Source organism: Dermacentor variabilis, chromosome 1, assembly GCF_050947875.1.
Source record: "Dermacentor variabilis isolate Ectoservices chromosome 1, ASM5094787v1, whole genome shotgun sequence".
NCBI lineage: Eukaryota > Metazoa > Arthropoda > Arachnida > Ixodida > Ixodidae > Dermacentor > Dermacentor variabilis.
Genome location: NC_134568.1, coordinates 117,054,129 through 117,081,595, shown reverse-complemented (window position 1 = coordinate 117,081,595; position 27,467 = coordinate 117,054,129). Strand labels below are relative to the sequence as shown.

The 27,467-nt window shown below is 46.8% G+C and overlaps 1 protein-coding gene across 1 annotated transcript in view; it reads right to left on the bottom strand.

Annotated features, from left to right (window-relative positions):
- LOC142583352 (protein qui-1-like) overlaps positions 1-27,467 on the bottom strand; it is a 523,212-nt gene that overhangs the window by 148,262 nt on the left and 347,483 nt on the right. The window contains exons 6-7 of the mRNA XM_075693781.1: positions 7,080-7,258; positions 4,343-4,426 (exon numbers count right to left, since the gene is read on the bottom strand). Coding sequence (XP_075549896.1) covers positions 4,343-4,426; positions 7,080-7,258 — 263 coding nt within the window. The remainder of the gene's footprint in view (positions 1-4,342; positions 4,427-7,079; positions 7,259-27,467) is intronic.

Sequence of the window (27,467 nt, the reverse complement as noted above, 5' to 3'; positions counted from 1 at the left end):
TTCAACGCTACGCACTGTCAATACAAGCAAAATGTGTATTTTTTCATAAAATATTATACTCGTATGTGCCAAAAATTGTGCCCAACATAACTGATGTCAATGCTTCCATGTTTTTTTTTGTATATTCAGTAAGTAAAGAAAATATCACACGAAGTTTAGAACTACATCAGTTCGATACCAGCAAAGCAGTGCATGCCGCTGATATGAAAAATGTAAAGACCATAATATGAACAAGTTGAGGATAAATATGTTAATGAACTTTGTCATTCAAGATCCTTGTTTACATTCTTGTACATATGCAACGGCCAATGAAAAATCTCAATGACGCTGTCATTTGTTCCAATGTATTACGCAGGAGCAGCTGTCCCCGGTCGTGTATCGTGAATAATTGCACCGAAATTATAGTCGCAACAGAGAGCACGTATAAAAAGCAGGAGTTCTGCAGAATATACGAGGGCGAGTCAAATGAAAGTGAGCCAATGCGAATATATGACAAACGGGGGTACTTTATTTAAAAGTAGCCTCCATGAGCATTTAGACGTTTGTCCCATTGACTAACGAGTCGCGTAATTCCTGTCTCATAAAGCTTTTTGGGTTGTGGCTTCAAAGCTTCTGCGACTGACTTTCAGGTCATCGTCTGAGACGAATCTGGTTGCCTTGAGCTATTTTTTCGGTTGCCCCAAAATATGGAAGTCGCAAGGCGACAGGTCTGAGCTGTATGGCGGATGTTGCAGCGTTTCCCGCTTGAACTTTGCCAGTTTTGTATTAACCACATCAGCGACGTAGGGACGGGCATTGTCGTGGAACAAAATGACCCCATTCGTCAATTTTTCACGTAGTTTGTTCTTGATTTCGACACGCAGACGATCCGGCGTTTCACAATATCGGAATCAATCGATAGTCTCACAAGATTTAGCAAATTCTATCAGTAATGGCCCCTGACCATCGAAAAATAAAAGTCAACACCTTTCCGGCGGTAATGACGGCCTTTGCTTTATTTGGGGTTGGTGAATTCGAATGTTTCCATTGTAAGCTTTGCCGTCGTGTTTCAGGCTCGTAGTAGTGGCATGATGGTTCGTCTCCGATCACAATTGCAGAGAAGAAATCGTCACCCTTATTGTGATACGGGATCAGATGAGTAAAGGCAGCGCCGAACTTCTCCGTATTCTGGTGGCAGTTCAAGATCTTGGGCAACCATTGCGCACACAAGAGCCGATAACCGAGATGTTCATGAATTATGGCGTGAACGGTGACGGTGAACACAAGCGTGACTGATGTTCACACGCTCTGCCAGTTCATCACTGCTTATCCTCCGTTCTTGTGTCATCAGCTCATCAACTTTTACACTTGTGTTGGGGGTGATTGCACGATGGCTTTGGTCCGGTCTTGGATCGTCTTTACAACTTTCACGTCCTTCTTTGAACCGTTTGTTCTAACGCTTCACAGTGGCCAATGAACAAGCAATGTTCAATGCACACGGCAGCCATACGGTGACTAATTTCTTTTTGGGAAACACCTTCAGCTGTCAAAAACCTCACGGCACCACGCTGCTCAACTTATGGAGCGTCTATTACGTCACGCAACCATGTTCAACCCATTGTATGAGCGCATTAAAGAATATTTATCCTCACACCTGCATGTCACTTTTGTAAATGAGAGAAGCCTGTGTGCTACGCGCAGGCCTTGCAGATAATGAACAGAACCATAATTGCGCAGGGTGGGTAGGCTCACTTTCATTTGACTCGCCCTCGTACATCAGAAATGCGAAGATACAATGGAATATACAAATGCGAAGATACAGCTTGATAAAGGGCAAAAACGTGCCACTGGAAACAAAGTTCACTGCACGTATGCACAACACCTCTCAACAAGATATCTAAACATACGTATAAGTCTCCAATAAATCTACGTATCTAAGAGAAAGTCACGGTATATAATGGGTCAAACAAGGCAAATAAACATATTGCGCGATCACAGATTCACAGAATTCTACATCCCTCCCCCATTCCATCCACTCACCCCCCCTACCCCCCCCCCCCCTTTGTATCGCGCGCGACGGAAGGCGGCGCGCTTGCTCCTCACTTTTATCTCTTGCGCACACAAGAGTGAGCCACCATCGTCGGCTCATTCATTCCCTCCCATCCCCCCCCACCCCCCACCATGCTTTCACTCGCACATTCAGCATACGGCGCGCGGTCACGATATTATCGCCCTTGGACTTTACGCGGAACATGAGGGCGACGGCGACGGCAGGAATGCGCCTAGAGTGTCCGCAATAATATAATAAGAGTATCCGGAAGCTGAAGTGCGTCCCATGACACATTACTTTCCGCAAAAGAACTAACAAATTATAACTTTCACCATGCGACAATTCGCTGCGCCGCAACAACGTTTCTTTTTCCTATTGTGGGGCGGGGGCACCGTAATGAAAAAAAAAAGAAGAAACGCGAAGGAAAGTGTGTTGGTCACAATCGAATGCCTACTTTGGGAAACTAATGTGGCTATTAAAGGAATATCGAAGAAAACACGAGACGCTTGGTCCACCAAGAACCATGCGCATACTGCTCGGTATCCTACACCGGCGAAAGACGACTTTCCGGAGAGGTTGCGCTCAAGCGAACGCGGTGCCATCCGTCGAGTCCTCGCAGTGATGGCGGCGAGCGACCGTTGTTTCTTTTTGTCGTCTGCTAGCCAGAAAGTGTCCAAAACTCTGCCAGGCGAAAATGCACTCGGCCAGAAAAAACCGAACGCGCACCGAAGTGCGCCACGTGCACATGGTGGTCGGGGCAACACGAGAAAAACGCATGCGCTTTGGCTGGCTCTGGCAGCCCGCGGGTAGGGTAGCGAGAACACAAAAATTGAAGAAGCTCAATGTGTCCTCCCGATGAAATGTCAAAGTAGGAAAAATAAATAAGAAAGTAGTTACCTTGGCTGGCTTTAGTGTCTTCACTGGATGCTTTGGCGCAGGTGAAAAAAAGTTTTGATATTTTTTTGTGACATGACGGCACGTATGAACCACCACAACGCTTCGTCTCATCGGGCCTCGCTGCGGGCTTTGTCAACTTGTCTGATAGTGTGTTTATTTGGCTTGTCTCGCTGTATAGCGCGATGTACGAATTTGGAAAAGTTAATGAGCCTTTGGCGTCCAATATTTATGGGAACATAAGTATTTAAAAAACACATAAAAAGCACACGTTTGGAAATGTCAATGCACCTTTCACATTAAAAGTTTGTGAGAACTTTATACCCATAATGTTTCGGAATTGACATCCACGTGCTCCGTAGATTCCATGATAGCGTGTAGATTCCGCGGCCTCCGCGAGATGCCGCGGGGAGCCCGTTCGCCATCAAAACACCCTTGAAACTTTGTGCTCGAATGGGGCTGCTTGCGTTATGTGACTCCCGGGGCATGGGCGTTGCCGCGAAATCCAGCCCGAGTTCGCAATTTTTGCGGTGAAATGGCTTTTCGAGCATAAAAAAGACGTTCTAGACAAAATGCAGAATGATTTCCGGCTCCGCGGGTTGCTTTGGTCGGCGGTGCATGGACAGCACGAAAAAATTTCGGGCTACGCCCCTGGTTGGGACGTAAGGCACCGTTAATTGTCAAGGCTCCAAGAGTGAAATACAAATACAGGGGGAACTTTTATCTCGTAACGAGCGCGTACAATGTTTAGGCACGCTTGCGAAATGTGCTTAATTGCCGGAACGTTTTTCGTATCGCCTCATGTCATCATCCTTTGATCACTGGACAATTTATTCGCAGAAAAGCCGGCGGGCACAATAGTTGCCAAAATTTCCAAGTTCATGCAAATAAATTACTCATTCGCGCCTTCGCCATCATTTTCTGTAACGTGGGAGGTATACGCGATGCACTTCACTTTAGACGTGATCTCTCATCATCTGCTGGCTGTAATGCAGGGCGCGCAATACCGTCTGACTTATGTGTCTATAAGACCACCGCTCCGTACTAGCGACGTCGCTCGGACAGGGAAGCTGTACTGAAGCATCGAATTTGCTGCTTCATAACATACGGCTTGAACTCTCAGACACGATAGCTCGGTACGCGTATAAAAATAATAGCCAGCTCCGAGTCAAGGCTAGCATTAACGTATTTACAATCTGGGCAGATAACCTCTTTGTTTTGTTGATGTAACACTGAAAAAGCAAAAAGAAAACGGAATGTTGTATTGCTGACCATAAATGCCGTGAACCAGTTACTCAGTTCCGTGCCCATATATATGTAAATAAAGGTTCATTTGAGGAAGATTTCAACCGCTATAGCCACATGATCTCTGCCATCGTAAAAAAATAATAATAGCGGAATCCTGTGGTAGTGTCTTACCATCGAACTGCCTCACGACACAGATGATCTTGTGCTGGGCGGTCTTTGAAAGTTTCAGCGCGTGGTCTAGGAGAGCGTGAACACCTGTGGGAGAAAAAAAAAGAACGTATGGCCTGTGAGAAGCACGAGCAGTCTCTGCTCATGTTCAAATATAACACTTCGAAGGAGAGCGCATACGTCACTAAAGCGAAAAAGCTGTCATGACAATAAATAGAGGTGAAAGAAGGAACAAACCAAAAGACACAAAATGTTAAGGGTACGACAAAGTCATCGTGACGTTATCGTGAGACAAAATTACGTCACTCAAATAGCCATATTCACAAGAAACTAAAGAGGTCACTACCTACAAGAACATCGCGCAATACTTGCACAGCTTTTATTTGTTTATAGGGACAGAACCATGGACCAAGCAATTTCTTCACATATAAGAAACGCCTATCTAAGGAGTTAGGACAATCACGAAGTATCTCCCGATGTTGGTCAAATTGTGGACATTCGATATGAATGTTCTACCGTAGCTTTCATGGTGCCACAACACACGCAGTCAGAACAGGGTCTTCCTCGTATACCATATAGAAAACGAAGCGATTACGTCACCTCGAGACGTATACAGTGTAAGAGTGTGTCTAAGGCCCGCTCTATCTTGAGGTTTGGTGAAAAGTGTAACAAAGCGTCTATGTTGTACAAATGAGAACATTTTTTTTCCGGTCATCAAACCACATGCTCTTGTGTAATTTACGCCTGAGTCCCTGAAGTGCTGTTTTGGTGACGGATGCAGCAAATAATACTGGTGTGAGTTTATTTAATGTATGCGCCGCAACAGCCATTCTGTCCGCTACATTACTTGCTGCTATTCCAATGTGGCTTCAGATCCCCTGTAAATAAATCTGATTACCGGAATAAGATGCAAGGGTCAATATTTTCTTAATTTCGTAGCAAAGCGAGGAGTTGCCTCCATGAAAATAGCATTAGATTAGTGTCTTCAGAGATGCTTCGGAGTCGGAGCAGATTACGCAAACTTGAGCGCGTGTACTTCCGGCCATAAATGTCGCAGCTTGTAGAATGACAAATAGTTCGTCTGGTATAGGCGGTGTTTTCTGAGATAACTTTTCCTCACTTCACATGTCGGGATGTAAAATGCAGCCGTCGAACTGACATCTCTCGTTGATGCATCTGTGATGATAAACGCGTCGTTTTCTGGCAGTCGGTTCATCTACACTAGCGCCAGAAATTTCGCCTTCAATGGATGAGTGGAAGACTTCTTTTCTATCTCAGGAACTTCAGTATCACTGAAGGCGTCGTCAGCCTTCCAACGAGGGCGATTTTTGTCTGGCCGTATCGTATGGCAGAGGAACTGAACTCTGAGTGCTCGCAACACATAACAGACACTGCAACAACTCTGCATGAGTTTGCTCTTTATTGGATGATCTTCGTGTCGCGATGAGAAACGGAGAAAATGGCGGCACGTTTCTTGCGCTCGAAGAACCTGGATAGGTGGTTTCCTCGCTTCAGCTATAACAAGAGCGCCCAGCATTGAACTAGGCACTCCGAGGCATTTTTGGAGATTTCTGACTATTTTGCAGGTCACTAGGCGTTCATTAGTATGAGATGATTATGCGTGACAGGCATTCAGTAGGCAATAGCTTGACGAATAAGCGCAACATGTAGTCTCATCAAAGATTGAGACCTGCCTCCACATTTGGTATTCCTGTGAAGGGCAATGCAGTGGAGTTCTCAGCGGAGGGATTCATGTAATTATTCATTACCAAATTACCAAAACGTATCGTAACATCAACACCTTCATGAACCAATTCTTGTACTTCAGGCCAGTTCATACCCGATGCGCATAGACAGATAAGGTCGGCCTAAATAGAAATATTAGCTTTTGAGGGCAACACATTGGGCGGTTTGCTCAGAACTACGCTGAAAATTATCCAGCTTAGAAGGCTTGCTTGCGGTACCTCGTTTCAATTTATATGACGTACTGCGGCCACCGCTTCTCTCCATAAAAATATTTCGCTGCCTTAAAAAATCTGAAATTGAGTGCAGCATTCTTCTTTGTATACCCAGATCGTGCAGGCTATAGAGGGCGCGTACATGATTCATGGCATCAAAAGGTATGATTCATGGTATCGACGTATCTCGAGGAATTCCGCGATTATAATCATACTTGAAGCTTTTTTATGCTCCACAAATGTTACGAGGTCAAGTAAAGAATCTGCGTACTTCATCAAGAACGAAAGCCGTACGTTCGTGCTGGGACTTCAATCTACCATTGCGACCTCTCCTGCACCATTTCCTCCGTCACCTTGCTGATGTAGTATATCAGACTCACTGCTCGATACGAGGATAACAAATTCGCAAGGTTAACCAGGTTTCTGTATCGCTATTACTTAGGTAGTCTTCCATGCAGCTGGGAACAATTCGCACTCCAAGCTTTGACTATACATCGTAATGACAGCTGCTCGGTCGGTACGTCCAAGATTACACAATACGTCGTACGTGAGTCCTTCTAGACCAGGCAGGCTTTTTCTAAAGCGTAGCAGGGCTGATTAGAGCGCAGCCAGTTCAAATTCTGCGTCTGGAGTGGCATGGCGAGGAAACCACCCGGAGTGACAACGAGAGAAAATGCGGCCCGTCAGATCTCAAGTTTACCCGAGCACTTCGCGTGTTTGCCAGGCACTCGGCAAGATGAAACGGCACGGCCAAGCCACTCCGAAAGGAATTCTGCACTCACCAGACATCCGGAACTGTCGTTCCGTGTCGGCGTCAATGAGGCCCTCGTCGAGAGCCACCTTGGCGCCGTACTGGAGCACCTTGACGACCTGCTCCTGCTCCTCGAGCAGGGTTGATGAGTCGTCCGGGCCAGCTGTTGTGAGCCCTCGCCGAAGGCCAGCGGCGTCCGCCTTGCATGTCCTGCGGCAGAAAGCACTCACGTCACCACAGTACTTGAAGGAGAGTGCACACCGAATACCGGGCGCGCCAGTCCATGTCTTTAAACTAACGTTGTTGAAGTCTAGTTATTCTACCTGTCTTTCCTTCCTTCTCTCTTTCTCCCTTTCTTTCTTGTTAAAATAATTTAAGCCAGGATACTATTCATGCACTCCACGTATACTTATGATAGATTTGTTTGGTTCATACCGCACTAGGACAGTTTCCACCTGTGCGGATGCCTCTCGACGCTGGAGCCAAAGAAAGCATGCTAGAGCCGAACGTTCAGCTGCTCCCACAACAATCGCAGAAGTCATGTGACCGGAATTTGATCGCATTTCGGTCACGCCCCCAGCTGGAAGATGAGACATCCTCCTAACGTTCTGAGCTGTAGCGCGGCACTCTTAATGAAGTAAGCGAATGTGTTCCTAGCAGTGGCGCAGCCAGAAATTTCGTTCGGGGGAGGGGGCTCACGTTGCAGCGCGGCCTCCTCCTCATAGAATTTGTCGAGGGATCAAATACATGAATAATAACTGCATTGACATTGCCAAAGATACTGCAAACGAATTCTTGAACCCTAAGCACTGTCAAGACAAGTAAAATATGTATTTTTTCATAAAAGAATATATTTGTATGTGCCAAAAATTGTGGCAGAAATAACTGATATCAATGCTTCCATGGTTTTTGTCTACATAATATGTAAAGAAAATATCACACGAACTTTAGAACTATATCAGCTCGAAACCAGTAAAGCAGTGCATGCCGCTGATATGAAAAACGTCAAGGCCATGAAATGGCCACTTCGAGGACAAATATTTCAATGAAACTTTGTCATTCAAGAACCTTGTTTACATTTTTGTACATATGCAACGGCCAAGGAAAGATATCAGTGACGCTGTCTTTCGTTCCAATGTATCGCGCAGGAGCAACTTTCACCGCGGTCGTGTATTCTTATTGAACAGAAATTATAGTCGTAACAAATAGCACATATAAAAAGCAGGAGTTCTGCAAAATATAAATTAGAAATGCTAAGATACAATGGAATATACAGATGCGAAAATACAGCTTGATAAAGGGCAATAAAGTGTCACTGGAAACAAAGTTCACCGCATGTATACCCAAAACCTCTCAACAAAATATTTAAGTGTACGTACAAGTCTTCTGTCAACGTACCTAAGCAAAAGTCACTGTATATTATGCGACAAACAAAGCAAATAAACATGTTGCTCAATCACAAATTTACAGGTCACAGAACCCTAAGCGCCCCCCCCCCTCCTCTTCTCCCTGGTCTGCCTGGTGTGTCCATATAATTGCTATCGCAATAGTATAATAAGAGTATCTGGCAGCTCAAGAGCCCCGTGACCCATTACTTACCGCAAAAGAAGAAGTAACAAAATGGAACATTCACTATGCGACAATTGGTTGCACCGCAACTATGTCTTTTTTTATATTGTGGAGAGGGGGCACAGGAATGAAAAAAAAAACGCAAAGGAAAGCATCTTGACCAGAATCGAATGCCTACTTTGGGCGCCTTATGTGGCTACCGAAGGAATATCGAAAAAAAAAAACGTGAGACGCTCGGTCCACAGAGATCCATACGCATATGCTCGGTATCCTGTATACACCGGCGAGACAAAATACTTTCTGCAGAGGTTGCGATAACATCGAAGTGAAGGTGATGCTCTCGAGCGAACACGTTGCAATCCGTCGAGTCCCCACAGTGATGGCGTCGAGCGATCATTGTTTCTTTCTCTCGTCTGCTAGCCAGAAAGCGCCCAAAACTCTGCCAGGCCAAAATCCACTCAGCCAAAGAAAAACGAACGCGAACCGAAGTGCGCCGCGTGGTGGTCGAGGCAAAAACGCATGCGTTCTTACTGGCTTTGGCAGCCCGCGGGTAGCGAGAACAAGAAAATTGAAGAAGCTCAATGTGTCCTCGCGAATAAAAGTCAAAGTAGAAAAAATAAAAAAAGACCGTAGTTACCTTTGCTGGCTTTAGTGTCTTGACATGGATGTTTTGGCGCCGGTGAAAAAAAAAAAATGTTGATATTTTTTTCTGTGACATGACGGCCCAGATGAACCACCACCACGCTTCGTTTACTAATTAATTAATTAATTCAATAATTAAATTACTTATTTCACCGGAGTTCGTTGCGTGCTTTGTCAACTTGTCTGATAGTGTGTTGATTTGGCTTGTAACATTGTATGGTCCGATGTACGAGGTTAGAAAAGTCAATGCATCTTTGGCGTCAAATGTTTATAGGAACATCAAACCCACAAAGTTTCGGAATTGAAAATGTAAAGCACTACTTTGAAAATGTCAACGCACCTTTCGCACCAGAAGTTTATGAGAACTTTATTCCCATAAAGTTTCGAAATTGAAATCCATGCGCTCCGTAGATTCCGCGGCCTCCGCGAGATGGCGCGACGAGCCTGCTCGCCATCAAAACGCCCTTGAAATATTGTGCGGCTGGGGCTCCTTGCGTTATGTGACTCCAGGTCCATGGGCGCTGCCCCGAAATCCAGCCCGAGTTCGCAATGTTCGCACCGAAATGTCTTTTCGAGCATGAAAAAGACATTCTAGACAAAATCCAGAATGATTTCCGGCACCGGGGGCTGTTTGGTCGGCGGTGCATGACAGCACGAACAAACTTCAGTGGGGGGGGTCAGAGAGTGGAGCCTAATGCCCCCCCCCCCCGGCTAGGCCCCTGGTTCTGAGGGCTCGATTTCGATGAGCCGAATGTAATCTGGCCCGCGAGAACGCTCGAAGGCAACCAGTCAAACGTACCATTAGCATCTCTAAATAAAAAAAAAACGATAAGTGGATAGTGGTAAGCTGTGTTTCTGACAGCGTTGCCAGTGAGAGGCGATCATAAGTCGATCGGTTATTTTCCAGCCGCACATTGTACGGATGATATATGTCAGGCAAGGAAATACAGCTTGAATTGACATTGCCAACAGCGCGTACATATTTCATTTAATAGGCCCACCTAGGCGGAAACAGAGGGCAGCGTTCTGCTTCTGAGCATCAGGCATAGCGGGCTCGGTTCCCGGACGGGGCTGACAAATTCCAATGGAGGCGCCAGGCAAAAAGGTTCCGTGCACTGAAGTTCTCGTGCCTTATAAATAACCACAGGCTTGATAATAACGAAACCTATCAGTATAAGATTGTCACATTGTTCGGAGCTGCACTTGGCAAGTCAGGGCATATCTTTTTTTCTTTTTTCATTCAAGCTAATCAATTATCTGCCTAAAATAACCATCATTATAAATATAAATCCTTGGTTAAATATACATAAAAAAATTAGAGTGGCGTCGAAAACACCAAATGAAGCTTCTTGTACCGCGTTACCTATCGCACTGTCTTTTCCGCGTTGAAGTGAAAGCGTGGGAAAGTGAAACATCCCACCGTAGTGTTAAGTGCCCTGCTTTCGCGCGATGACAAGAGCGGGCTCAAGCGACGAGAAAATGAACAAACCAGACTTTCTTCCAGGTCTGGTGCCTTCATCAAAGCGATGCTGGCGTCTGGCATTGATGCGTGATAGTTGCGTCCTCACAGCTCGCTTATCGGTATCGCGCAGGAGCCCGCGTTGTTTCGGCTTGCAGCGTCATGCTGAAAGAGTAGCTGACAAAACTGCCTTTGTCGCGAACATAATCGATGTTTTGTTGCATTCCATGGGGGCCATCGGACAGGAGAAACAATCAACTATGTTCGTTCCGGTTCGGTCAAAGTGCGCTCAGTTAACTTGCAACTCATGTGGATAGGCTGAAGGCCAACAGAAGCGTCGGGGGCCGCTTACGCAGCTGGGCGCAGCCTGCAGTACTGAGATTGCTCTACACAGAGCCATACAAGGCAAGCCAAAGAAACGACGCTGCACAGGCGATCGTAACCACATGTCAACATAGAGCTATACTTAAATATTGATTAAATTCTGGCCTTTAAGGTGCCAAAACCACGATCTGATCATAGGGCGCACGCCGTGGTGGGGGACTTGGGATTAATTTGTACCACCTGGAGTTCTAGGCCTTCGCCTGTCAGTTACATGACTAAGAACACTGCGTTACCTTCACACTCATCGTGAGGTTTGCGCAGCTCTCACAGGAAACGAGAACAGTGCACGTCCTGCAGTTATTTCACTGTTTTTCCTTTTCGCCTGCAAGCGCTGCGCCAATCTCAAGATGTACACTTACTACAGCACTCATTATACGGTGCGCTCCAGTGTTTGACAACAGCGCCTTATTCTGGAAAGGCAGCATCTATAAGGCATACTGGCACCCGCAATGGTGGCCTATAGCGTCTAGGGCATTGCGCTGCTTATAAGCCCAAGGTCGCGGCATCAAATACCGGCCACGACGGCCAATGCACGGTACGCGGGCCTTTTATGCATTTCGCCTCCATCGAAATGAGGCCGCCGCGGCCGCGATTTGATCCCGCGACGTCGTTCTTAGCAGCGCAACATCAAAATAATTAAATATTGATGCCTCAAGTGCCCCTGGTGCGGTGTATTATTTATCTGCGTATTGTTCGCGCATTCACGTGGCCATCGGGTTTATATTAAATTACAAGCATTTCAACGACCAGGTGTTGACACAGGAGTTCAGCAATAAAGGTGAGGAGGACAAGCAGTAGAGCTCATGGGTCAGTTTTCGAGCGAATCATCAGACACGCACCCCCCCCCCCCCCCCACACACACACACGCACACACACACGTTCTCTCAATTAAATTCTGGAGTTTCACGTGCCAAAACCACGATCATGGGGCACACCGTAGTGGGGGACAAAGGATGACTATTTGGGATGGTGTCTGGATAGCGCAGCAAAACACGGACGCAAGAAGAAACGAACCCACGAAAACAAGCGCTAACTAGCTGGGAGCTTCTGAGCGTCGTGCGTGAAGTGTCCAAAAGAGCCCCGGATGAAGACGGTGTGAGGATGAAGTCGGAAGGTTTGTATGCCCTGTTACGATGTAAGCTCCAACCTTCTAAGTTGCCTTTAAAACGCGTATAGTCTCATCTGAAGAGTAATTCATTGTGTGTCATACCAGCCGAGAAAGAGAGCGGCTTTGCCGTTCTTTTTCTATAAGTATTTCTCCGAAAAAGCCGGTCAAGCAATTTCTGTAGTGCTCAATGAGCGCAAGGATGTGTCACCTACGAAAGCAGCACCGGGAGCAAGTGAAAGCTGCAGGAAGTTGAATCTCGATAAGCTAAGAAAAAGTGTACTGAATTCAGATAGGAAGCTCCTAGATGTATTTTCTGATGCTAAGACGCACAAGCAGGATGTTCCTTTCCGGGTTATAATTTCTGGAAGGGGCACATGGCAGAAGTAAGCTGCCCTGTACCTGCTTTCAAAGCTGAACAAAGAGATTGATGATCGGTTTTTCGTAAAATGGCCTGAAGAAGTCCTTGATTTTGTCAGGTGTAACTCCGAAAAGGACTTCAAGGCTTTCTCAGCTGATGTCAAAGAATTGTATTATTCTATACCGCAAAATGACCTCCTTCAATGTGTCGAGGATTGCATTGACAAGTATGGCGCCATAAGGTTTACACAGGAGGCAGGTGTTTCAGTAGAAGGGTTTTTTAGAATTATTGAGTTTTCACCTGTCTTCAACTTTTGTCTTGTTGAACAACCGACCGCATCAGCAGAAGAAAGGCATTTGCATATGGACGTGCCCGGCTCCCATCCTTAGCAACCTATATTTAGCGGAATTAGATAGGCACATGTATGAACACCTCACGGGAATAACAGTTTTCAGGGAGCTCTCACATTTGTCGACGATTTTTCAGCGTTTCTGGATTGCCATAGTAATGGTTTCCAAGAAAAATGTACTGATGTCGTTACGATTTTTCGCGAGTGTTTAAGACCTCTTGACGTGACTTCTGAAATGCCTGTCGACAACACGCTTCCATTTCTTCACGTTCAGTTAATATATGCTGATAGTAGGACTTGCTGGGCCTACAACCCACGAACTAACAAACCCCTTATCCAGTTTCATCAGCCCATTTTAAGTTGGTGAAAAGGGGCATAACTAACATTTGTTCCAAAAACGCCCTTAAATGATCATGCCTACACCTAATGAAAACCAGTTTCAAGCAGCAGTCTGCTCGTTTTAAGGAGGCTGGGCATGCTAACCATGTGTCAGTGCCGGTGGTGGAAAGGCTGCTCAAACAGGAACATCCGAGAAAACGCCCCCCTGAGAATGCGAGTGCTAGCGGCCGTGACCAGGTAAGAATCGCCGTGATTCCGTACATACACCAGGTATCGCATAGCCCGAAAAAGATAGGAAGTCCAGGTAACCTGCGGGTTGCTTTTTTTTTCTCCAAATAATCTAAGTACCTTGCGTAAAACCACTAAGCCAATGAGAAAAAAAAAGCTGGTGTGTGATAAGAACACAAAGGTCAGTTCATCGGATGCGTCATAGGTGTGGCCTATCTTATCCCGCTGTCTTACGGTAAATGCTACATAGGACTAACTGGAAGATGCATCAGTGAGTGCTTAAGAGAGCACCGAAACAAAATACAAAGTGTATCAAATGAAGGTTTTCTTCCGTTTTATTGCAAAACGTGTACATGTAGCCCTCTTTTAAATGACACCGCTATGACAGACAGGGACACGCGCGAGTGTATAAGATAAATAATAAAAACTGAGAAAATCATCTTGGTCGCCGACCAATATATCAGCAAACCGTCATTATCATTGTCCGCGAGAGAAATGTATTATTTGCGCATGCCATGAAAGCTGACGGTATTAGCAATGTATGATTTAGGTTTTCTCGGTGTTTTTTTTTATTGCACGGGTTTTAGATTGTTTTCATGCCGTCATGTACGTATATTCGAGGTTGATATCGTTGTGCACGTGGTTTTTTGTGTCTGTAAGTATGACCGATCCTGGAAATAAAATTTCGTTGTTGATAGCGCTTGTCTTCGTCCGTTCGTATCTTCTTGTGTCTGTGTTTTTCTGGGATATCCAGGCGCCATTCCATGATGACCTACCAACAAGCCCATATCGCCACCCTCATGGACTATTTGGGGTTCTTTAAGGTGCACCTAAATCTAAGTGCACAAGGATTTCGCCCCATTGAAATGCGGCCGCAGTGGCTTTGATCATACCCGCAACTTCGAGCGTAACGCCATATCCACATGGACTACACAGCGACGGGTAAAAAAGTTCACCGGCGATTACGATACCCCCGAATGCGAAACTTGGGCGCAGCTCTTTTCCCTTTCACGATATATTGGCTGGCACGGACAATCTGTCTTGTGCGGCACGTTGCAAACGGAGCGAATTGTGGCGTGACTGCCTCGCTAATCGGGAGATCGCGAGAGGCAGCGCATGGGTGAGGCGTAGGCGCGATTCACAGCAACCGACGCCGATAGACCTCTGCTCATGCAGCGCTTTGTTTCCATATGGTATCGGCTGCGTCGTCCGCGAACAGACGACGGCGCGCTACAGTGGCGTCACCTCGAAGTAGCCGTCGCCGCAGCGCCCGTCTTGCGCGGCACTGCGCTTTTCTGATAGTTGCATGGATGAAATTACAGCATGCAGGAAATTACTTGTTCCTGGTTGAAATTAAAAAAAGACAAATAAATGGAAATGACAGTGCACGAAAAAAACAACTGGCCGCAGTGATATACGAACCCACGTCTTCGCATTACGCATGCGATGCTCTTACCAATTGGGCTACCGTGGCGCAGTTTCCCCATACACTTTCTGGGGTATTTATGTCGCTCTACTAGAACTTAGCCCCAAGAGTGCTAGCCAGGTTTTCTTTCTTCTGAATCATATACAGGGTGTTTCAGCTAACTTTAGCCAGAGTTTAAATATATGCCGATGTATTCTAAGACGACGCGACCAAATGCATGTTGCTCAGCTTTCTATGTAGTGTGTCACGCTATTTTTTGTATTTTGCTGAGTTTGATAATTAGTAAAGACTAATTAACTAACTTCCGAAGCAACGAAGCTAGGAAAAAAAGTCAAATTAGGAAGTTGCAGATCGGTTTGCAAGACGCCCGAATAAACAGTCTCTGTCGTTCTACCAATTAGTGTTAGTGTTTTTCAGCTTACTGAAGATGCCCGAGAAATACAAAAAAAAAAGAACATACCCGCTTGCGCGTCATGATTGCAGCGCTCCCAAACATTTCTCGCACAAACGAACGTAGCACATAGCAAGGTGTGGTGGTGGTGGTGGTGGTGGAAAAGTTTTATTGATGAGAAGGCCAAAAGTAAAAAGGTGACAGGGCAGTGACGGAGGCGTTGGCTGTGCGATTTACGCCAGCGATGCGCTTCCCTCGCGGCGATTCGCGATAGCGATAAGCAGACGCAGCGGCAGCGCACTCGGCTAAATGATATATGTTCGTGTGTGCGCGGAACGCTTGGGAGCAGTGCAATCACGACGCGCAAGCGGGCATGTCACGCGGTGTTCTTTTATTTATTTCGTGGGCATCCACAGTAAACTGAAAAACAGTTATACTTAATAGATAGAAATACAGAAACTGTTTAGTCGGACGTTTTGCAAACCGCACTGCAACTTTCTAATTTGAATTTTTTCCCTAGCTTCGTAGCATCAGAAGTTGGTTAATTAACCTTGACTAATTATCTGACTAAGCCAGATACAAAATATAGCGTGACACACTACATACAAAAGTGAGCAACATGCATTTGGTCGCGCCGTCTTAGAGTGCGTCGGCATATTTTTAAGCTCCGGCTACAGTTAGCTGAAACACCCTGTATACAAGGTATTCCAGCGAACACTTCCAAACGTTTCTGAAGGTTGCCTATGGCAGATAGCACAATTATGGTTCATGAACTGGTCTGCTTGAAGAGGCGGACATGCACGAAAAATTGAAATGCATGATCGACTAACTAAAGAAAATTCATTAATTAACTTTTCGTAACTATTTACCCTATGGCCCATATTGCAATTTACAAATTCTAGCCGTGGAGTTCGCAAGGCGGATCCACTTGGAAAAAATTATCAGGATGACACCAGTTGCGAGATATTAATTCCCGAACTTTGTGGAGAAATGTATTGGCGTTCCAGTTACTTTACTTTTAAAAAAACGCAGTTTTATGCATTCCAGCACAAACGTAACTGGAACGCCAATGCATTTTTCTGCAAAGTTCGGGAATTAATATATCTAAACTGGTGTCAGCCTGAGAACTCGTTCCTAATGGACCCGCCTTGCGAACTCCACGGCTAGAATTTGTAAATTGCGATACAAAAATTAATTAGTGAATTTTTGTTAATTACTTCCTTACGCATTTCAGTTTTTGTGCAATTAGTGTCCGCCACTTCGAGTAGACCACCTCATGAACTAAAATTGTGCTACCTGCCACAGGCACCCTTTAATAGTGTTCGCTGAAACATTCTATATACAGGGTGCCCCACGTAACTTTACGCAAACTAAAAATATGCAAATGCTACGTAGTTGGACAGAAACCTAGATAATATTGTTTTGCCGTCCCTTGGGGATGCTCAGATTATTTTTTTGGATTTCACGTAGTTACATAAGTAGTCTTAGTTAATTAATCAACTCAAATATTACAATTAGACCAAAGAGTGCCAATTAGAAAATTGTAGAGCAACATGAAAAACTCCCTCACCCGCCGTGGTTGCTCAGTGGCTATGGTGTTGGGCTACTGAGCACGAGGTCGCGGGATCGAAATCCCGGCCACGGCGGCCGCATTTCGATGGGGGCGAAATGCGAAAACACCCGTGTACTTAGATTTAGGTGCACGTTAAAGAACCCCAGGTGGTCGAAATTTCCGGAGTCCTCCACTACGGCGTGCCTCATAATCAGAAAGTGGTTTTGGCACGTAAAACCCCATAATTTATTTTTAATTAAAAACTCCCGATACAGCTTTCTGTCGCTCAATACGGGCCATATAGAAGTGTTTGTTCGAGCGTGAAATAAGCCCGCGAATACGCTCGAAGTGCCTCGAGCGGCCAGTGGCGCGGCAATTTTGCGTGTACTCGCGGGCTTCTTTCACGCTTGGAAAAACACTTTTATGTAGCACGCATCGAGCAACAGAAAGCTGTATCGGGAGTTTTTCATGTTGCTCTACAATATTCTAATAGGCACTTTTTATCTAATTATAATATTTGAGAAGTCGAATAGTTAATTAAGACTAATTATGTGATTAGGCGGAATGGAAAAAAATAATCTGAGTATCTCCAAGCGACGGCAAACAACATTACCTTGGTTCTGTCCAACTACGTGGCATTTGCATGTTTTTAAGGTGTGGCAATATTACGTGGGACACCGTGCAAATATATCATAAGTGTAAGAGTTGGGGGTCGTTCATGTTCGACTCGTCCACGCTAACGACGTTGTTGAAGGGAGGAACGTGTTCTCATCGATAGCGAGAAGTACTGGACTTATTTACAATATCGGCCTGATGAGTGGAGAACGTTACATGTCATCAGTCTAGCATGACTCAACTGAAGCACAGTGAGAGAGAGAGAAGTGGTTCTTGAAGGTAAAAGGAAAGGTTGACGCTATTTTCTGCAGCCCTTGCGGGAGCACGGCTCAGCGCCAGAAAGCACACCGAGGAGCCGAAAAAGTTCGCTTAAACCTCCTCTGTACTGCCTAGATCCCTAGGCCAACAAAATCTGCCGTGCCACCTTCGTCCAATCGGAGCGTCCGAAGTCGTCGAAGGACCCGCGTTGAGGGCGAGGGTTCACACAATCACTCCCGCACCTTAGTTTACTGAACACACAGAAATGAAGGGAGCTTCGTAGACAGGGATTGACACGCTTGACTCAAACTGGCGCGTCTTGGTTCCTGGGATGACACAGCACTTAGCTGGAACGTCTGTCAAACGAACGTGGCGGTAACCGGAGTCCGTGAGGAAAAGCCTTAGAAACCCTTTTCCAGGAGCTTTCTTGCTTCCACTGGTCGGTGAAGGCGACAGTGAACAAGAGAGAGAGAGAGAGAGAGATGCAAATGAGAGGAAGGCAGGGAGGTTAACCAGACTTAAAACGTCCGGTTTGCTACCCTGCACTAGGGGACGGGAAAGGGGAAGTAAACACGGAAAGAAGAGCGTGACAAAAATAAAAGCGTGAGAAAAAAAATATGAAAAGAGACGAAATGGGGTCATTATAGTCTTTCTAATAGGCCACTGTCACGTAGAAAAGACAGTGAACAAACAAACAATACTCGGTCCGCCAAACGTGTCTCGTGCTGCGGGCGCCGCACGCCTGTCCGAAGGGAGCGCAATGTTGGCTTCACGAAGGGATACGTCGCAGCGGGGCAGGAGAGGCTAGAAGGTCAGCACCCGCGCTGGCCGATCGTGAAAGAAGCCAACAACCAATGACACTAAGGTCAACATAGGGAAGATTACTTGTCGGGCCTCTCGATTTGCTATCGTTCCACACACACACACACACACACACACACACAGGTGTGTATATATATATATATATATATATATATATATATATATATATATATATATATATATATATATATATATATATATATATATATATATATATATATTGCAACTGAGGGTGTGGTCTGCTCCGGACAACTGTCAGTTGCACTTCGCTCCCCGAATAGGGAGGACGCGTGTCAAGTGAGCTCCTGAACAACACTGCAATGTGGTGAACGCGGTTTAAGTCATATACCGGGACCTCAAGGAGGTGCTACGTAATGTGAACGCATTTAGCTCACATTTACCGCTAAATCATCACTGATTGTTTTCTTGTGCCTCTGTTCCTTCGCTGGTCGATTACAACATTACGAACACTGCGTTACTCTCACACTCATCGTGAGTTTTGCGCAGCGCAGCCCTCACGGGAAATGAGAACAGTGCACGTCCTGCGGTTATTTCACTGCTTTTTTTTGTTTCGTGCAAGCGGTGCGCAAATCAGAAGATGTACACGTACTACAGCACTCATTATACGCTGGGATCCGGTGTTCGACAGCGCCTTCTTTTGGAAAGGCAGCCTGTATAAGGCATACTGGCGCCCGCAATGGTCGCCTATAGCGGCTAGGGTGTTGCGCTGTGAAGCCAATGCCGCGGGATGAAATACCAGCCGCGGCGGCCGCATCTCGATGGGGACGACACGCAAAAACGCACGTGGGGTGTAGGTTAAAAACCCCAGGTGGTCAAAATTAATCCAAAGTCTATTAAATTAATCCAAAGATGTATTATTTCCAATGATTTGATTTATGCTTCGCCACATGGAACACTCTGTTTTATAATTTTTTCTTATGTAGTCGCTGCGCAGATAGTGACTGTACTGGTAACGAAAGCTACAATCGGTCGTTAGCGTGTTGCCGATGTATCGCGCTCTGTAGTATACATAGCAAGCTATGCCTAGTGATCAACAAGTGGCCGAACGAGGAATGTGGCTGGAGCCAACGTTTCGACAAGGAGTACTTCTCTTCGTCAGGGCAGCAACTGACAAAGACAACGCTCTGACGAACATAAGTCCTCTAATTGAAACATTCGCACCACGGACATTCCTTATTCGACCACTTGTTGACCAATAGCCCTCCACCTTCTTGTGAACTTTCGTCTTGTTAGTCTATGCCCGATTTATGTGATGTTTTGTTCCTCCGCTTTCTTTTTTCTTTTTTTAGCATTACTTATTCGCTAGGGCTTATTTTTGATGATTGGGATAGGCGGCTCCTCACTTGCCTGCTTTGCCAGGGTCTCATCACTTAACAACGCCAACAAGGTGACCTGAAGAAACGTTATGCAACAAGCAGTTTACCATGTTAAAGAGATAGCACCTACGCATTGGAAGATGTAGTACAACCTTTACGCTGTTATAAGCTTTGCGTAATGTTTACAACGCTTAAATCATAACTTTGAGGCATCAAATTCGGCATATCAAAAATAAAGCGTTGAGCTTTGTAGAGTTAAGCTGCCCATTTCTAGCCGCTGGCTTGGTGGCCACTGTTTAACGGCAGCGCATTACCTCGTGTCAGAGAGCGCTTGTCGGCCCTTGTGTGCTTAGGTGTAGCTCTAGAAATGCCTGTTTCAGTACATTACCTTGGACACTCGACGAAAACGCGAGAAACGTCTATGTCAGCATGTCCAGTCAGCTTACAGAGACGAGCGACATCGACATAAAATATAACATGGAAAAGCTCGACCAAGGTCCCTCGACATTAACATGCTAGAACACTGTCCCCACCGATCGTCGGTCCAGAAGGTAGTGAAGACACTTTTGTGCTTCCGGCCCGGACCTCGTCACGAACAAGGCGCTCAAGAACTTCGATGACGGCTCGATTGAAAAGCTCGCAAAATACTACAACAAGTGCTGGAGAGCGGGCGCGCTGCCAAAGCTGTGGAATACAGCCAAGACCATTCTGATCCCCAAGCCGGGGAAGCCGCCGGACGCGGATAACCTCCGGCCCATCTCGCTCACGTCCTGCGTGGGCAAGGTGCTGGAGCACATCCTGCTCAACAGGTGGCAAGACTACCTGGAACGAGAAGGGCTGTACCCGGCCACTTTGATCGGCTTCAGACAGCACCTCAGCACGCAGGACGCGATGCTGCAGCTCAAACACCAAATCATCGATGATGGCGGCAGCGCCCGCGACAACAAAGCAATCCTAGGGCTCGACCTGCAGAGCGCCTTCGATAAGGTGAAACACTCGGCGATTCTGTCCGAAGTCTCCAAGCTCAACATGGGAGAAAGATCCTACAACTACATCAAGGGCTTCTTCACGGGCAGGACCGTCGAGCTACGAGCAGGCGACCTAGAGACGCAAGAGAAGCTCGGGAGCACCGGCACGCCGCAGGGATCGGTCATTTCGCCGATGCTGTTCAACCTGGTAATGATCGGAGTGGCCGAAAAGCTCGAGCACATCGAAGACGTCAGGCACACCATCTACGCGGACGATATCACGATATGGGTGACCGGTGGCAGCGACGCCCACATCGAGGGCGCGCTGCAAGCTGCCGTCGACGCAATAGAAGACCAGCTGGAAGGCACCGGACTGAGATGTTCGCCGAGCAAATCGGAGCTCCTCATACTCCCACCTACCAAAAACAGCAGAGACAAGACAAGACAACGCGAAAACGAGAAAAATCAGAATCGTCACCAAATCCGGCAACGTGATCCCCGAGGTCGGCAAAATTAGGATCCTAGGCATGGTCATCGAAAAGCACGGAAGAAACGGCGAAACCATCACCCGTCTCAAGGCAAAAGCAGCCAACGCAATTCGACTCCTCAAACGAGTCACCTCCCGAAAGGCTGGCATGAGAGAGGACAGCCTAATTATGTTCGTCCAATCCTTCCTCATCAGCCACGTCGCGTACGTTGCAGCCTAGCACAGATGGCTGCAACACGAACGAAACAAAATCAACGTGCTCATCAGAAGAGCGTACAAGACGGCGCTGGGCCTGTTCGAGACCACAAGCACGACCCGCTTGTTACAACTCGGGCTACACAATACGCTCGAAGAAATAGCCGAAGCGCAACGGACCTCTCAACTGGAGCGGCTGTCCATGACCAAAGCCGGGAGGAAGATACTGGACGATCTGGGAATTAGACGCTCGAACGAGGTGGAGATGAAGCTCCCCGTCCCCGAAGAGGTCCGACGCCAGACCAGAATCGACCCCATACTGAAGAACATGAATCCCGAGTTCAACAAGGGAAGAAGAGCGGCGAGGGCCAAGGCTCTCATCGACCAGCATGCCAACGACGAACACGCGCGGTACGTGGACGCGGCCGAATACCAACGGAACGCCTTCGCAGCGGTCGTCATAGAGGCGTCAACCGGCGCCACGAGGACGGCAGCGAGCGTGAGAAGCGTCGGAGCGGAACAAGCGGAGGAGGTAGCCATCGCCCTGGCCATCGCCGACGCAGACTGCCACACGGTGCTAAGTGACTCAAGACAGGCGGTGCGAAACTTCGCCAAAGGGCAAATCTGCAGGGAGGCTGAGCGCGTACTGCGAGCGGTAAAACTATAAGAACGAAAAGTACGACTCAAGTGGTTCCCGGCGCATGCGGGCGACGCGTCGGAAAGCAATGAGAACCATAATAAGACGGCACACGCAGCGGCGCGAGCGCTAACCAACCGCGCCCCGGCGACAGACCGTCCGACGTGGTTCGGAACCAACGACCGCATGACGGATTACAATGAAATCACGAAGGCCTACCGCCTGGCTCGCAGGACTCTCCCACCCCCGCACCCGAGACTGAGTCGAGCGGAGGCGGTAGTACTGAGACAGCTCCAGACCGGATCGCTACCGAGCCCGAAACTGATGAATCGCATGTACCCCGAGACATATCCGACAGATATGTGCAGAGTCTGCCGGAGGGACACCGCAGACTACACGCACATCTTGTGGGACTGCATTAAATATCCAGAAGACGCTAAATCAAGAACACTCCCACCGCGGCTCGAGGCAGCCGCGAAGAGCTACGACCGAAACGATCAGCTCTGGGCCGTCCAGCAGGTCCTCGAGGCGCTCGAAAGGCACGGACCCAGCGAGCCGGCAACGGCGAGCGGAGACCCGCGCCGAGTAACGGCAACTTCGAGGATGACGTAGGCCCTCGTCGGGCGCGCGAGCGCCTTTAACTTCGTAGTGTTGTCCGTGTGCGTCTCTCTTCCACCCCTTCTCTCTCTCTCTCTCTCTCTCTCTCTCTCTCTCTCTCTCTCTCTATATATATATATATATATATATATATATATATATATATATATATATATATATAGAGAGAGAGAGAGAGAGAGAGAGAGAGAGAGAGAGGTCTGGGTCCCTGGCCTTTCCCATCAAAACAGCGAAAAGCCCTGGACTTGTTCTTATATAATGAATTAAGAGGTTTGCACTCTAAACTATAATCCAAACACGTCGCCTCATAAAGACTGCGATGTTATTTTTTTGGCCATAACCTTCAAGATTTAACAAGAATACCTACCTTCATTGCCTCGGACACTTATTCTGCAGCGGATAATATGTATACCAAGACGAGCAGCTTTGTATACTCTTTTTTTCTTGTGAACACTTTCTTCTAGTGGCTTTCTGCTGCTTCGTCCCATTTCCTGCAGAGTAGCATGTAGGCGGAAATACGCTGACTAATCACTCTGCTTTTTCAATAAAGGGCTTTCTCTCTCTCTCTCTCTCTCTCTCTCTCTCTGTGTGTGTGTGTGTATGTGTGTGTGCCGCCTAAACAGAAAGTTTCCGATATATCCAAGTTCAAGGCGACGGCGATGCGCGGAAGTGATTTCATGCGCCTTTAATTTTTCGTGTTTTCTATTCAATTTAAACGTGCACGTACTGTCCCACATCCAACATAATGAGATAGACATTTCAGCGCGTCAGTTTAAACTTTAGCTTGAGCAAAGTGAGTGGGAAGTGATCATTGTGGATAAAGAAGGTCGATACGCAGCTTAGCTTTCAACGCTTTTTTATTCGACATTAGTGTCTTAGCCCACAACGTATATTTGTCCGCCATAACTATAACTATGTACCCTATGCAGCTTAAGAAGTTCATTTTTTTTTATTACCCAAGGCTGCCTCCAAAAGTTAATACAAAGACAAGAGCAATAAAACTGAAACCCTACCACAGAGAAGACCTTTCAAAATTTCTGGCGACTAGCGACCATAACTGTAACCTCCGATCTCCCTCTTTGTTTTAGCGAGGGAATAAGCTTTGACAGCAAGGAGTTTATGAAAGCTTCGTAAACAGCTTTGACCGTTTGTGCTATGTTGGTGCCTGGCGTGCGTATTCTTCTCGTGTGTGTCGCTTTATCCTGCCCTCCCCCCCTTTTATCGCAGCGCTCTTTCGTTCCTTGACCTTGTTTCATAAGCACATCTCTGTACATACTAGCTCTAACTGTGCTCAAGTAGGTTAAGAAATTTACTTCCGATAATTTTTCTGAAGACGAGCTTTTACTTAGACCGCTTGCTCTGTTCTTTGTGCCCACCCAAAAAAACTCGCATACTGCGTCACTAAAAGCGAGCGCTCGCACGAGAGCTCTAACAGGTGTTAAACAACCAGGAGACGAGATCGCAGAGGTGTTCGCACGTAAAGAACGGCGCCTGACTGGCGGTTGCCCATTCGCTGGCCAATCACGAAAACAAGTGCCCTATCAGCAAATGTGCCAGTCAAGCCCGAACCATTACTGCGTGCTAACGTTTTTATGTGCGATGCCACGGCTGGCTGACGCGAGCCTCGGCTTTCATAATGCATGGTGCAGAAGACTCTTAATGCGACAGACCACACTTTCCATTGAGAGCTGGGAACGAGACCACTGCGTGCTTTTAAATCAGATGTGGCTGTTCGCTCAGTAGAGCAGGCGGCAAATGGTAAAAACATAAGAAATAAAGGAAGAAAGAAAGAAAGGAAGAAATTCCACTGCTTTTGCGGTAAAACATGCTCTCTCGTTTTATTCTCCAATAAACGTCTTTCCAGCAAGCTACAATGAAAGTGCTAAAAGTGTCGAAGCATTCGTCCGTTTCGCGCTCCACTGAGTAAGCAGAGGAACAATAAAAGCGCTATGAAAAATTTCAGTACAAATGCCTTGTTTGTCTTTATTGCTCAGAACTGCGGTGTTTTACCGCTAGCAAGCGCGAATTCCATTTACGGCACGCTGAGAGGCAAGGCAGGCTAAAATTACGGATACGCAAAGAGATAGAGAAAACGTACAGACACTTTAAGAATACCTCAGTACAAAAAAGAAGTTAATGATGCACTGCATTATATTATTACCGCATTTGCTACAGCCCCTTGCAACCTATTTTCATGGATTAATCACGTCGTTTTTCACACTACCGTAAAAGACACAGGGCGCTGGAACCCCAGCAGCTGGCACCAAGATAAAATAGATGGAAAAAAAACACGGCAAGGAAAGTGGCAATAACGAAGCATTACCCCGCACAGCTGAAACTCCCACTCGAGTTTAAGCACCGCACCTGCAGAAATAAAATTTATATACGCACGGCGGAAGCAATTAGCCACCAGCCTTTCTTTAAGCGGACATTTTTCAGCGGTTATTCTGTGCCCACCGTCGCTGTAGCTATAGCTGCATTCGCTCCTCTAAACCTCCTATTCGAGGAACTTCCCAGAGAGTGGCCTTCATTACTGTAGATTTATTCATGAAGTGCGAAGCGATGGGATCACCTGCTATTGTAACGCAGAGAAATGTGATTAGACGACGCGGACGAGGTCACGCGTGGTTCAGTGTTTCTTAAAGCTCGAAGTAGGAAGTGAAACTGCTGCAGCACGGTCTTCTAATTTGTATGTTTGGTTTGCTTTGGCACGGGTTAGATGCTGGACAACTTGTTATGTTCCTGGTGTATCACTTTGCTGCGGGACCATCAGTTCCTTTTATTTTTATTTTTTTCGCCATAATATACCGTTTCAGGAAAAAAAAAGTCCGTGTGGAGAATTCAAAACGCTGTTCCTAGATGTTATAAACTTTTTCGACGCATGTGTCGAATGTGCTATCCACAGGCTCCCAAAATTGACCCCTTGCCCCCTCTCCACCCCCCTAAACAAACAAAGAGAGATAGAGAAAAAAAGGAAAGAAAGAAAAACGCAGGTTTTGTATTTCCTCGCGATTTTCTTTATTTCCTATTCTTCTTGTCCTTTGTCACTGGCTATCCCACGAAGGCGCTATCATCGAGATCGGCCACTCAGTAGGACGGATGATAAGAAATGAACCGAAATGGAGGGAAAAAAAGCCTCCCAAATTGCGGGCCCAGGTCTCCTCTCTAACGTTACAGGACAATGCAGCTATGTGCTCAATCCTTTTAGAGCGCAGCTCTTTGGCGTCCGTTCCTGGGTTTCGCGTCGTCGTCGTCGTCGGCCTCGTAACCAGCTCCGCCCCCCTTTCATCCCCCCAGCGCTAGCAGCGACCGACTGATACCGCTGTATGCCGCTGACGCCGCTAGAGAGTCAAGATAACGTGACTGCATAGAACACCGTCGCCGCCATGCAGAAAGAGGAGGAAAGGGTCCCCCCCCCCCCCCCTGTTCTTGTGTGGCGGATAGGGTGCTCTTCAGTTGCCGACGCGCCGGTTATTCGTTGTCCCTGAAACCAACTCCGCAGCTGGGGTTGACTCACTATCGGCGTCAGCGGCATCAGTCAGTCGCTGCTATCTCTTCCCTCCTCCCTTTATCGTGTTGTCCGCTTGCTGCGCGCGCTTCTGCCCCCATCGTTTGCCGCTGGGTGTACACGCCGCCCCCCTCCCCCCTCTTCCTGCGAGTCTCCGGTTGTCAAAGCGCCGGCTCGAACTTCATTCCTTTCTTCGCTCCTCCTCCAATGCAACCCCTGTGCGGTGGCAATCAGAGAGCCAGATCGGTGGCGGCGGATCTGTATATGTGCACCGCCCGAGCCGAAATTGCCGCTGCCGTTCGCCCTGTGCGGTGGCAATCAGAGAGCCAGATCGGTGGCGGCTTGACATAAAGACAAACAGCAATTTCCTAACACTTATGCGGGAGAACATCCCGTTCCTCTCGCTCGTAACACGTCCCACGGCTGTGACAACCTCGCGAGGCACTTGTATAGATCTCGTCTTTGAGAATCAAGCATTGGTGTACCAAGTCGAACATATATCAGTCTATTTCTCCGACCACAAAGCTTCCTTCATGACTGTCAAGAACTGTTAGTGGAGTCTTTGTTAAAGGAATACGTGTGAAAAATAAAAAAAAATTCTGTGATAGCGCATACATGTGTTGCTCGATTTCTTTGCCTCAATCTATCGAAAAGGTGAAACAGCTTATTTGCTGCGCTCAAATTTCGCATTAGGAAGTAACGTAATCGTCGGTAATTTTTTTTCTCTTTTCCTTTTTTTTTCTGTTGGGAGATTCGGCGGGGACATGACTTCAATAGTTCGTCAGCACACGTCAGCACGTGATTAAGAGAAACGATGTACCTCTGGCCAATTCCAAGGAGGGCACGATCTATTCGTGCTTGCTTTTAATCAGATTGTCATTTTTCTTCCTTTCTTTCTTTCTTTCTTTCTTTCTTACTTTGGAAAGAATTAGCCGTCATCACTATGAGGTGTCTCCTTCCTTTACTTTCACCAGAATAAAGGAAAATGCACAGCCTAAGTTTGTTTTTTTAAACGCTATTACACTTATTCGGCTCACTGGCTCGGTTTTGTGCTCTCAGTTTTCGTTACAATACTGACACGCGTACTTGTTTATCTTTTCACTGAGACCACTTTTCACCGGCTCACAAATATTAGGCGTTGTCGCTCGGCGCGAGACGCGCCTTTCTGCAAC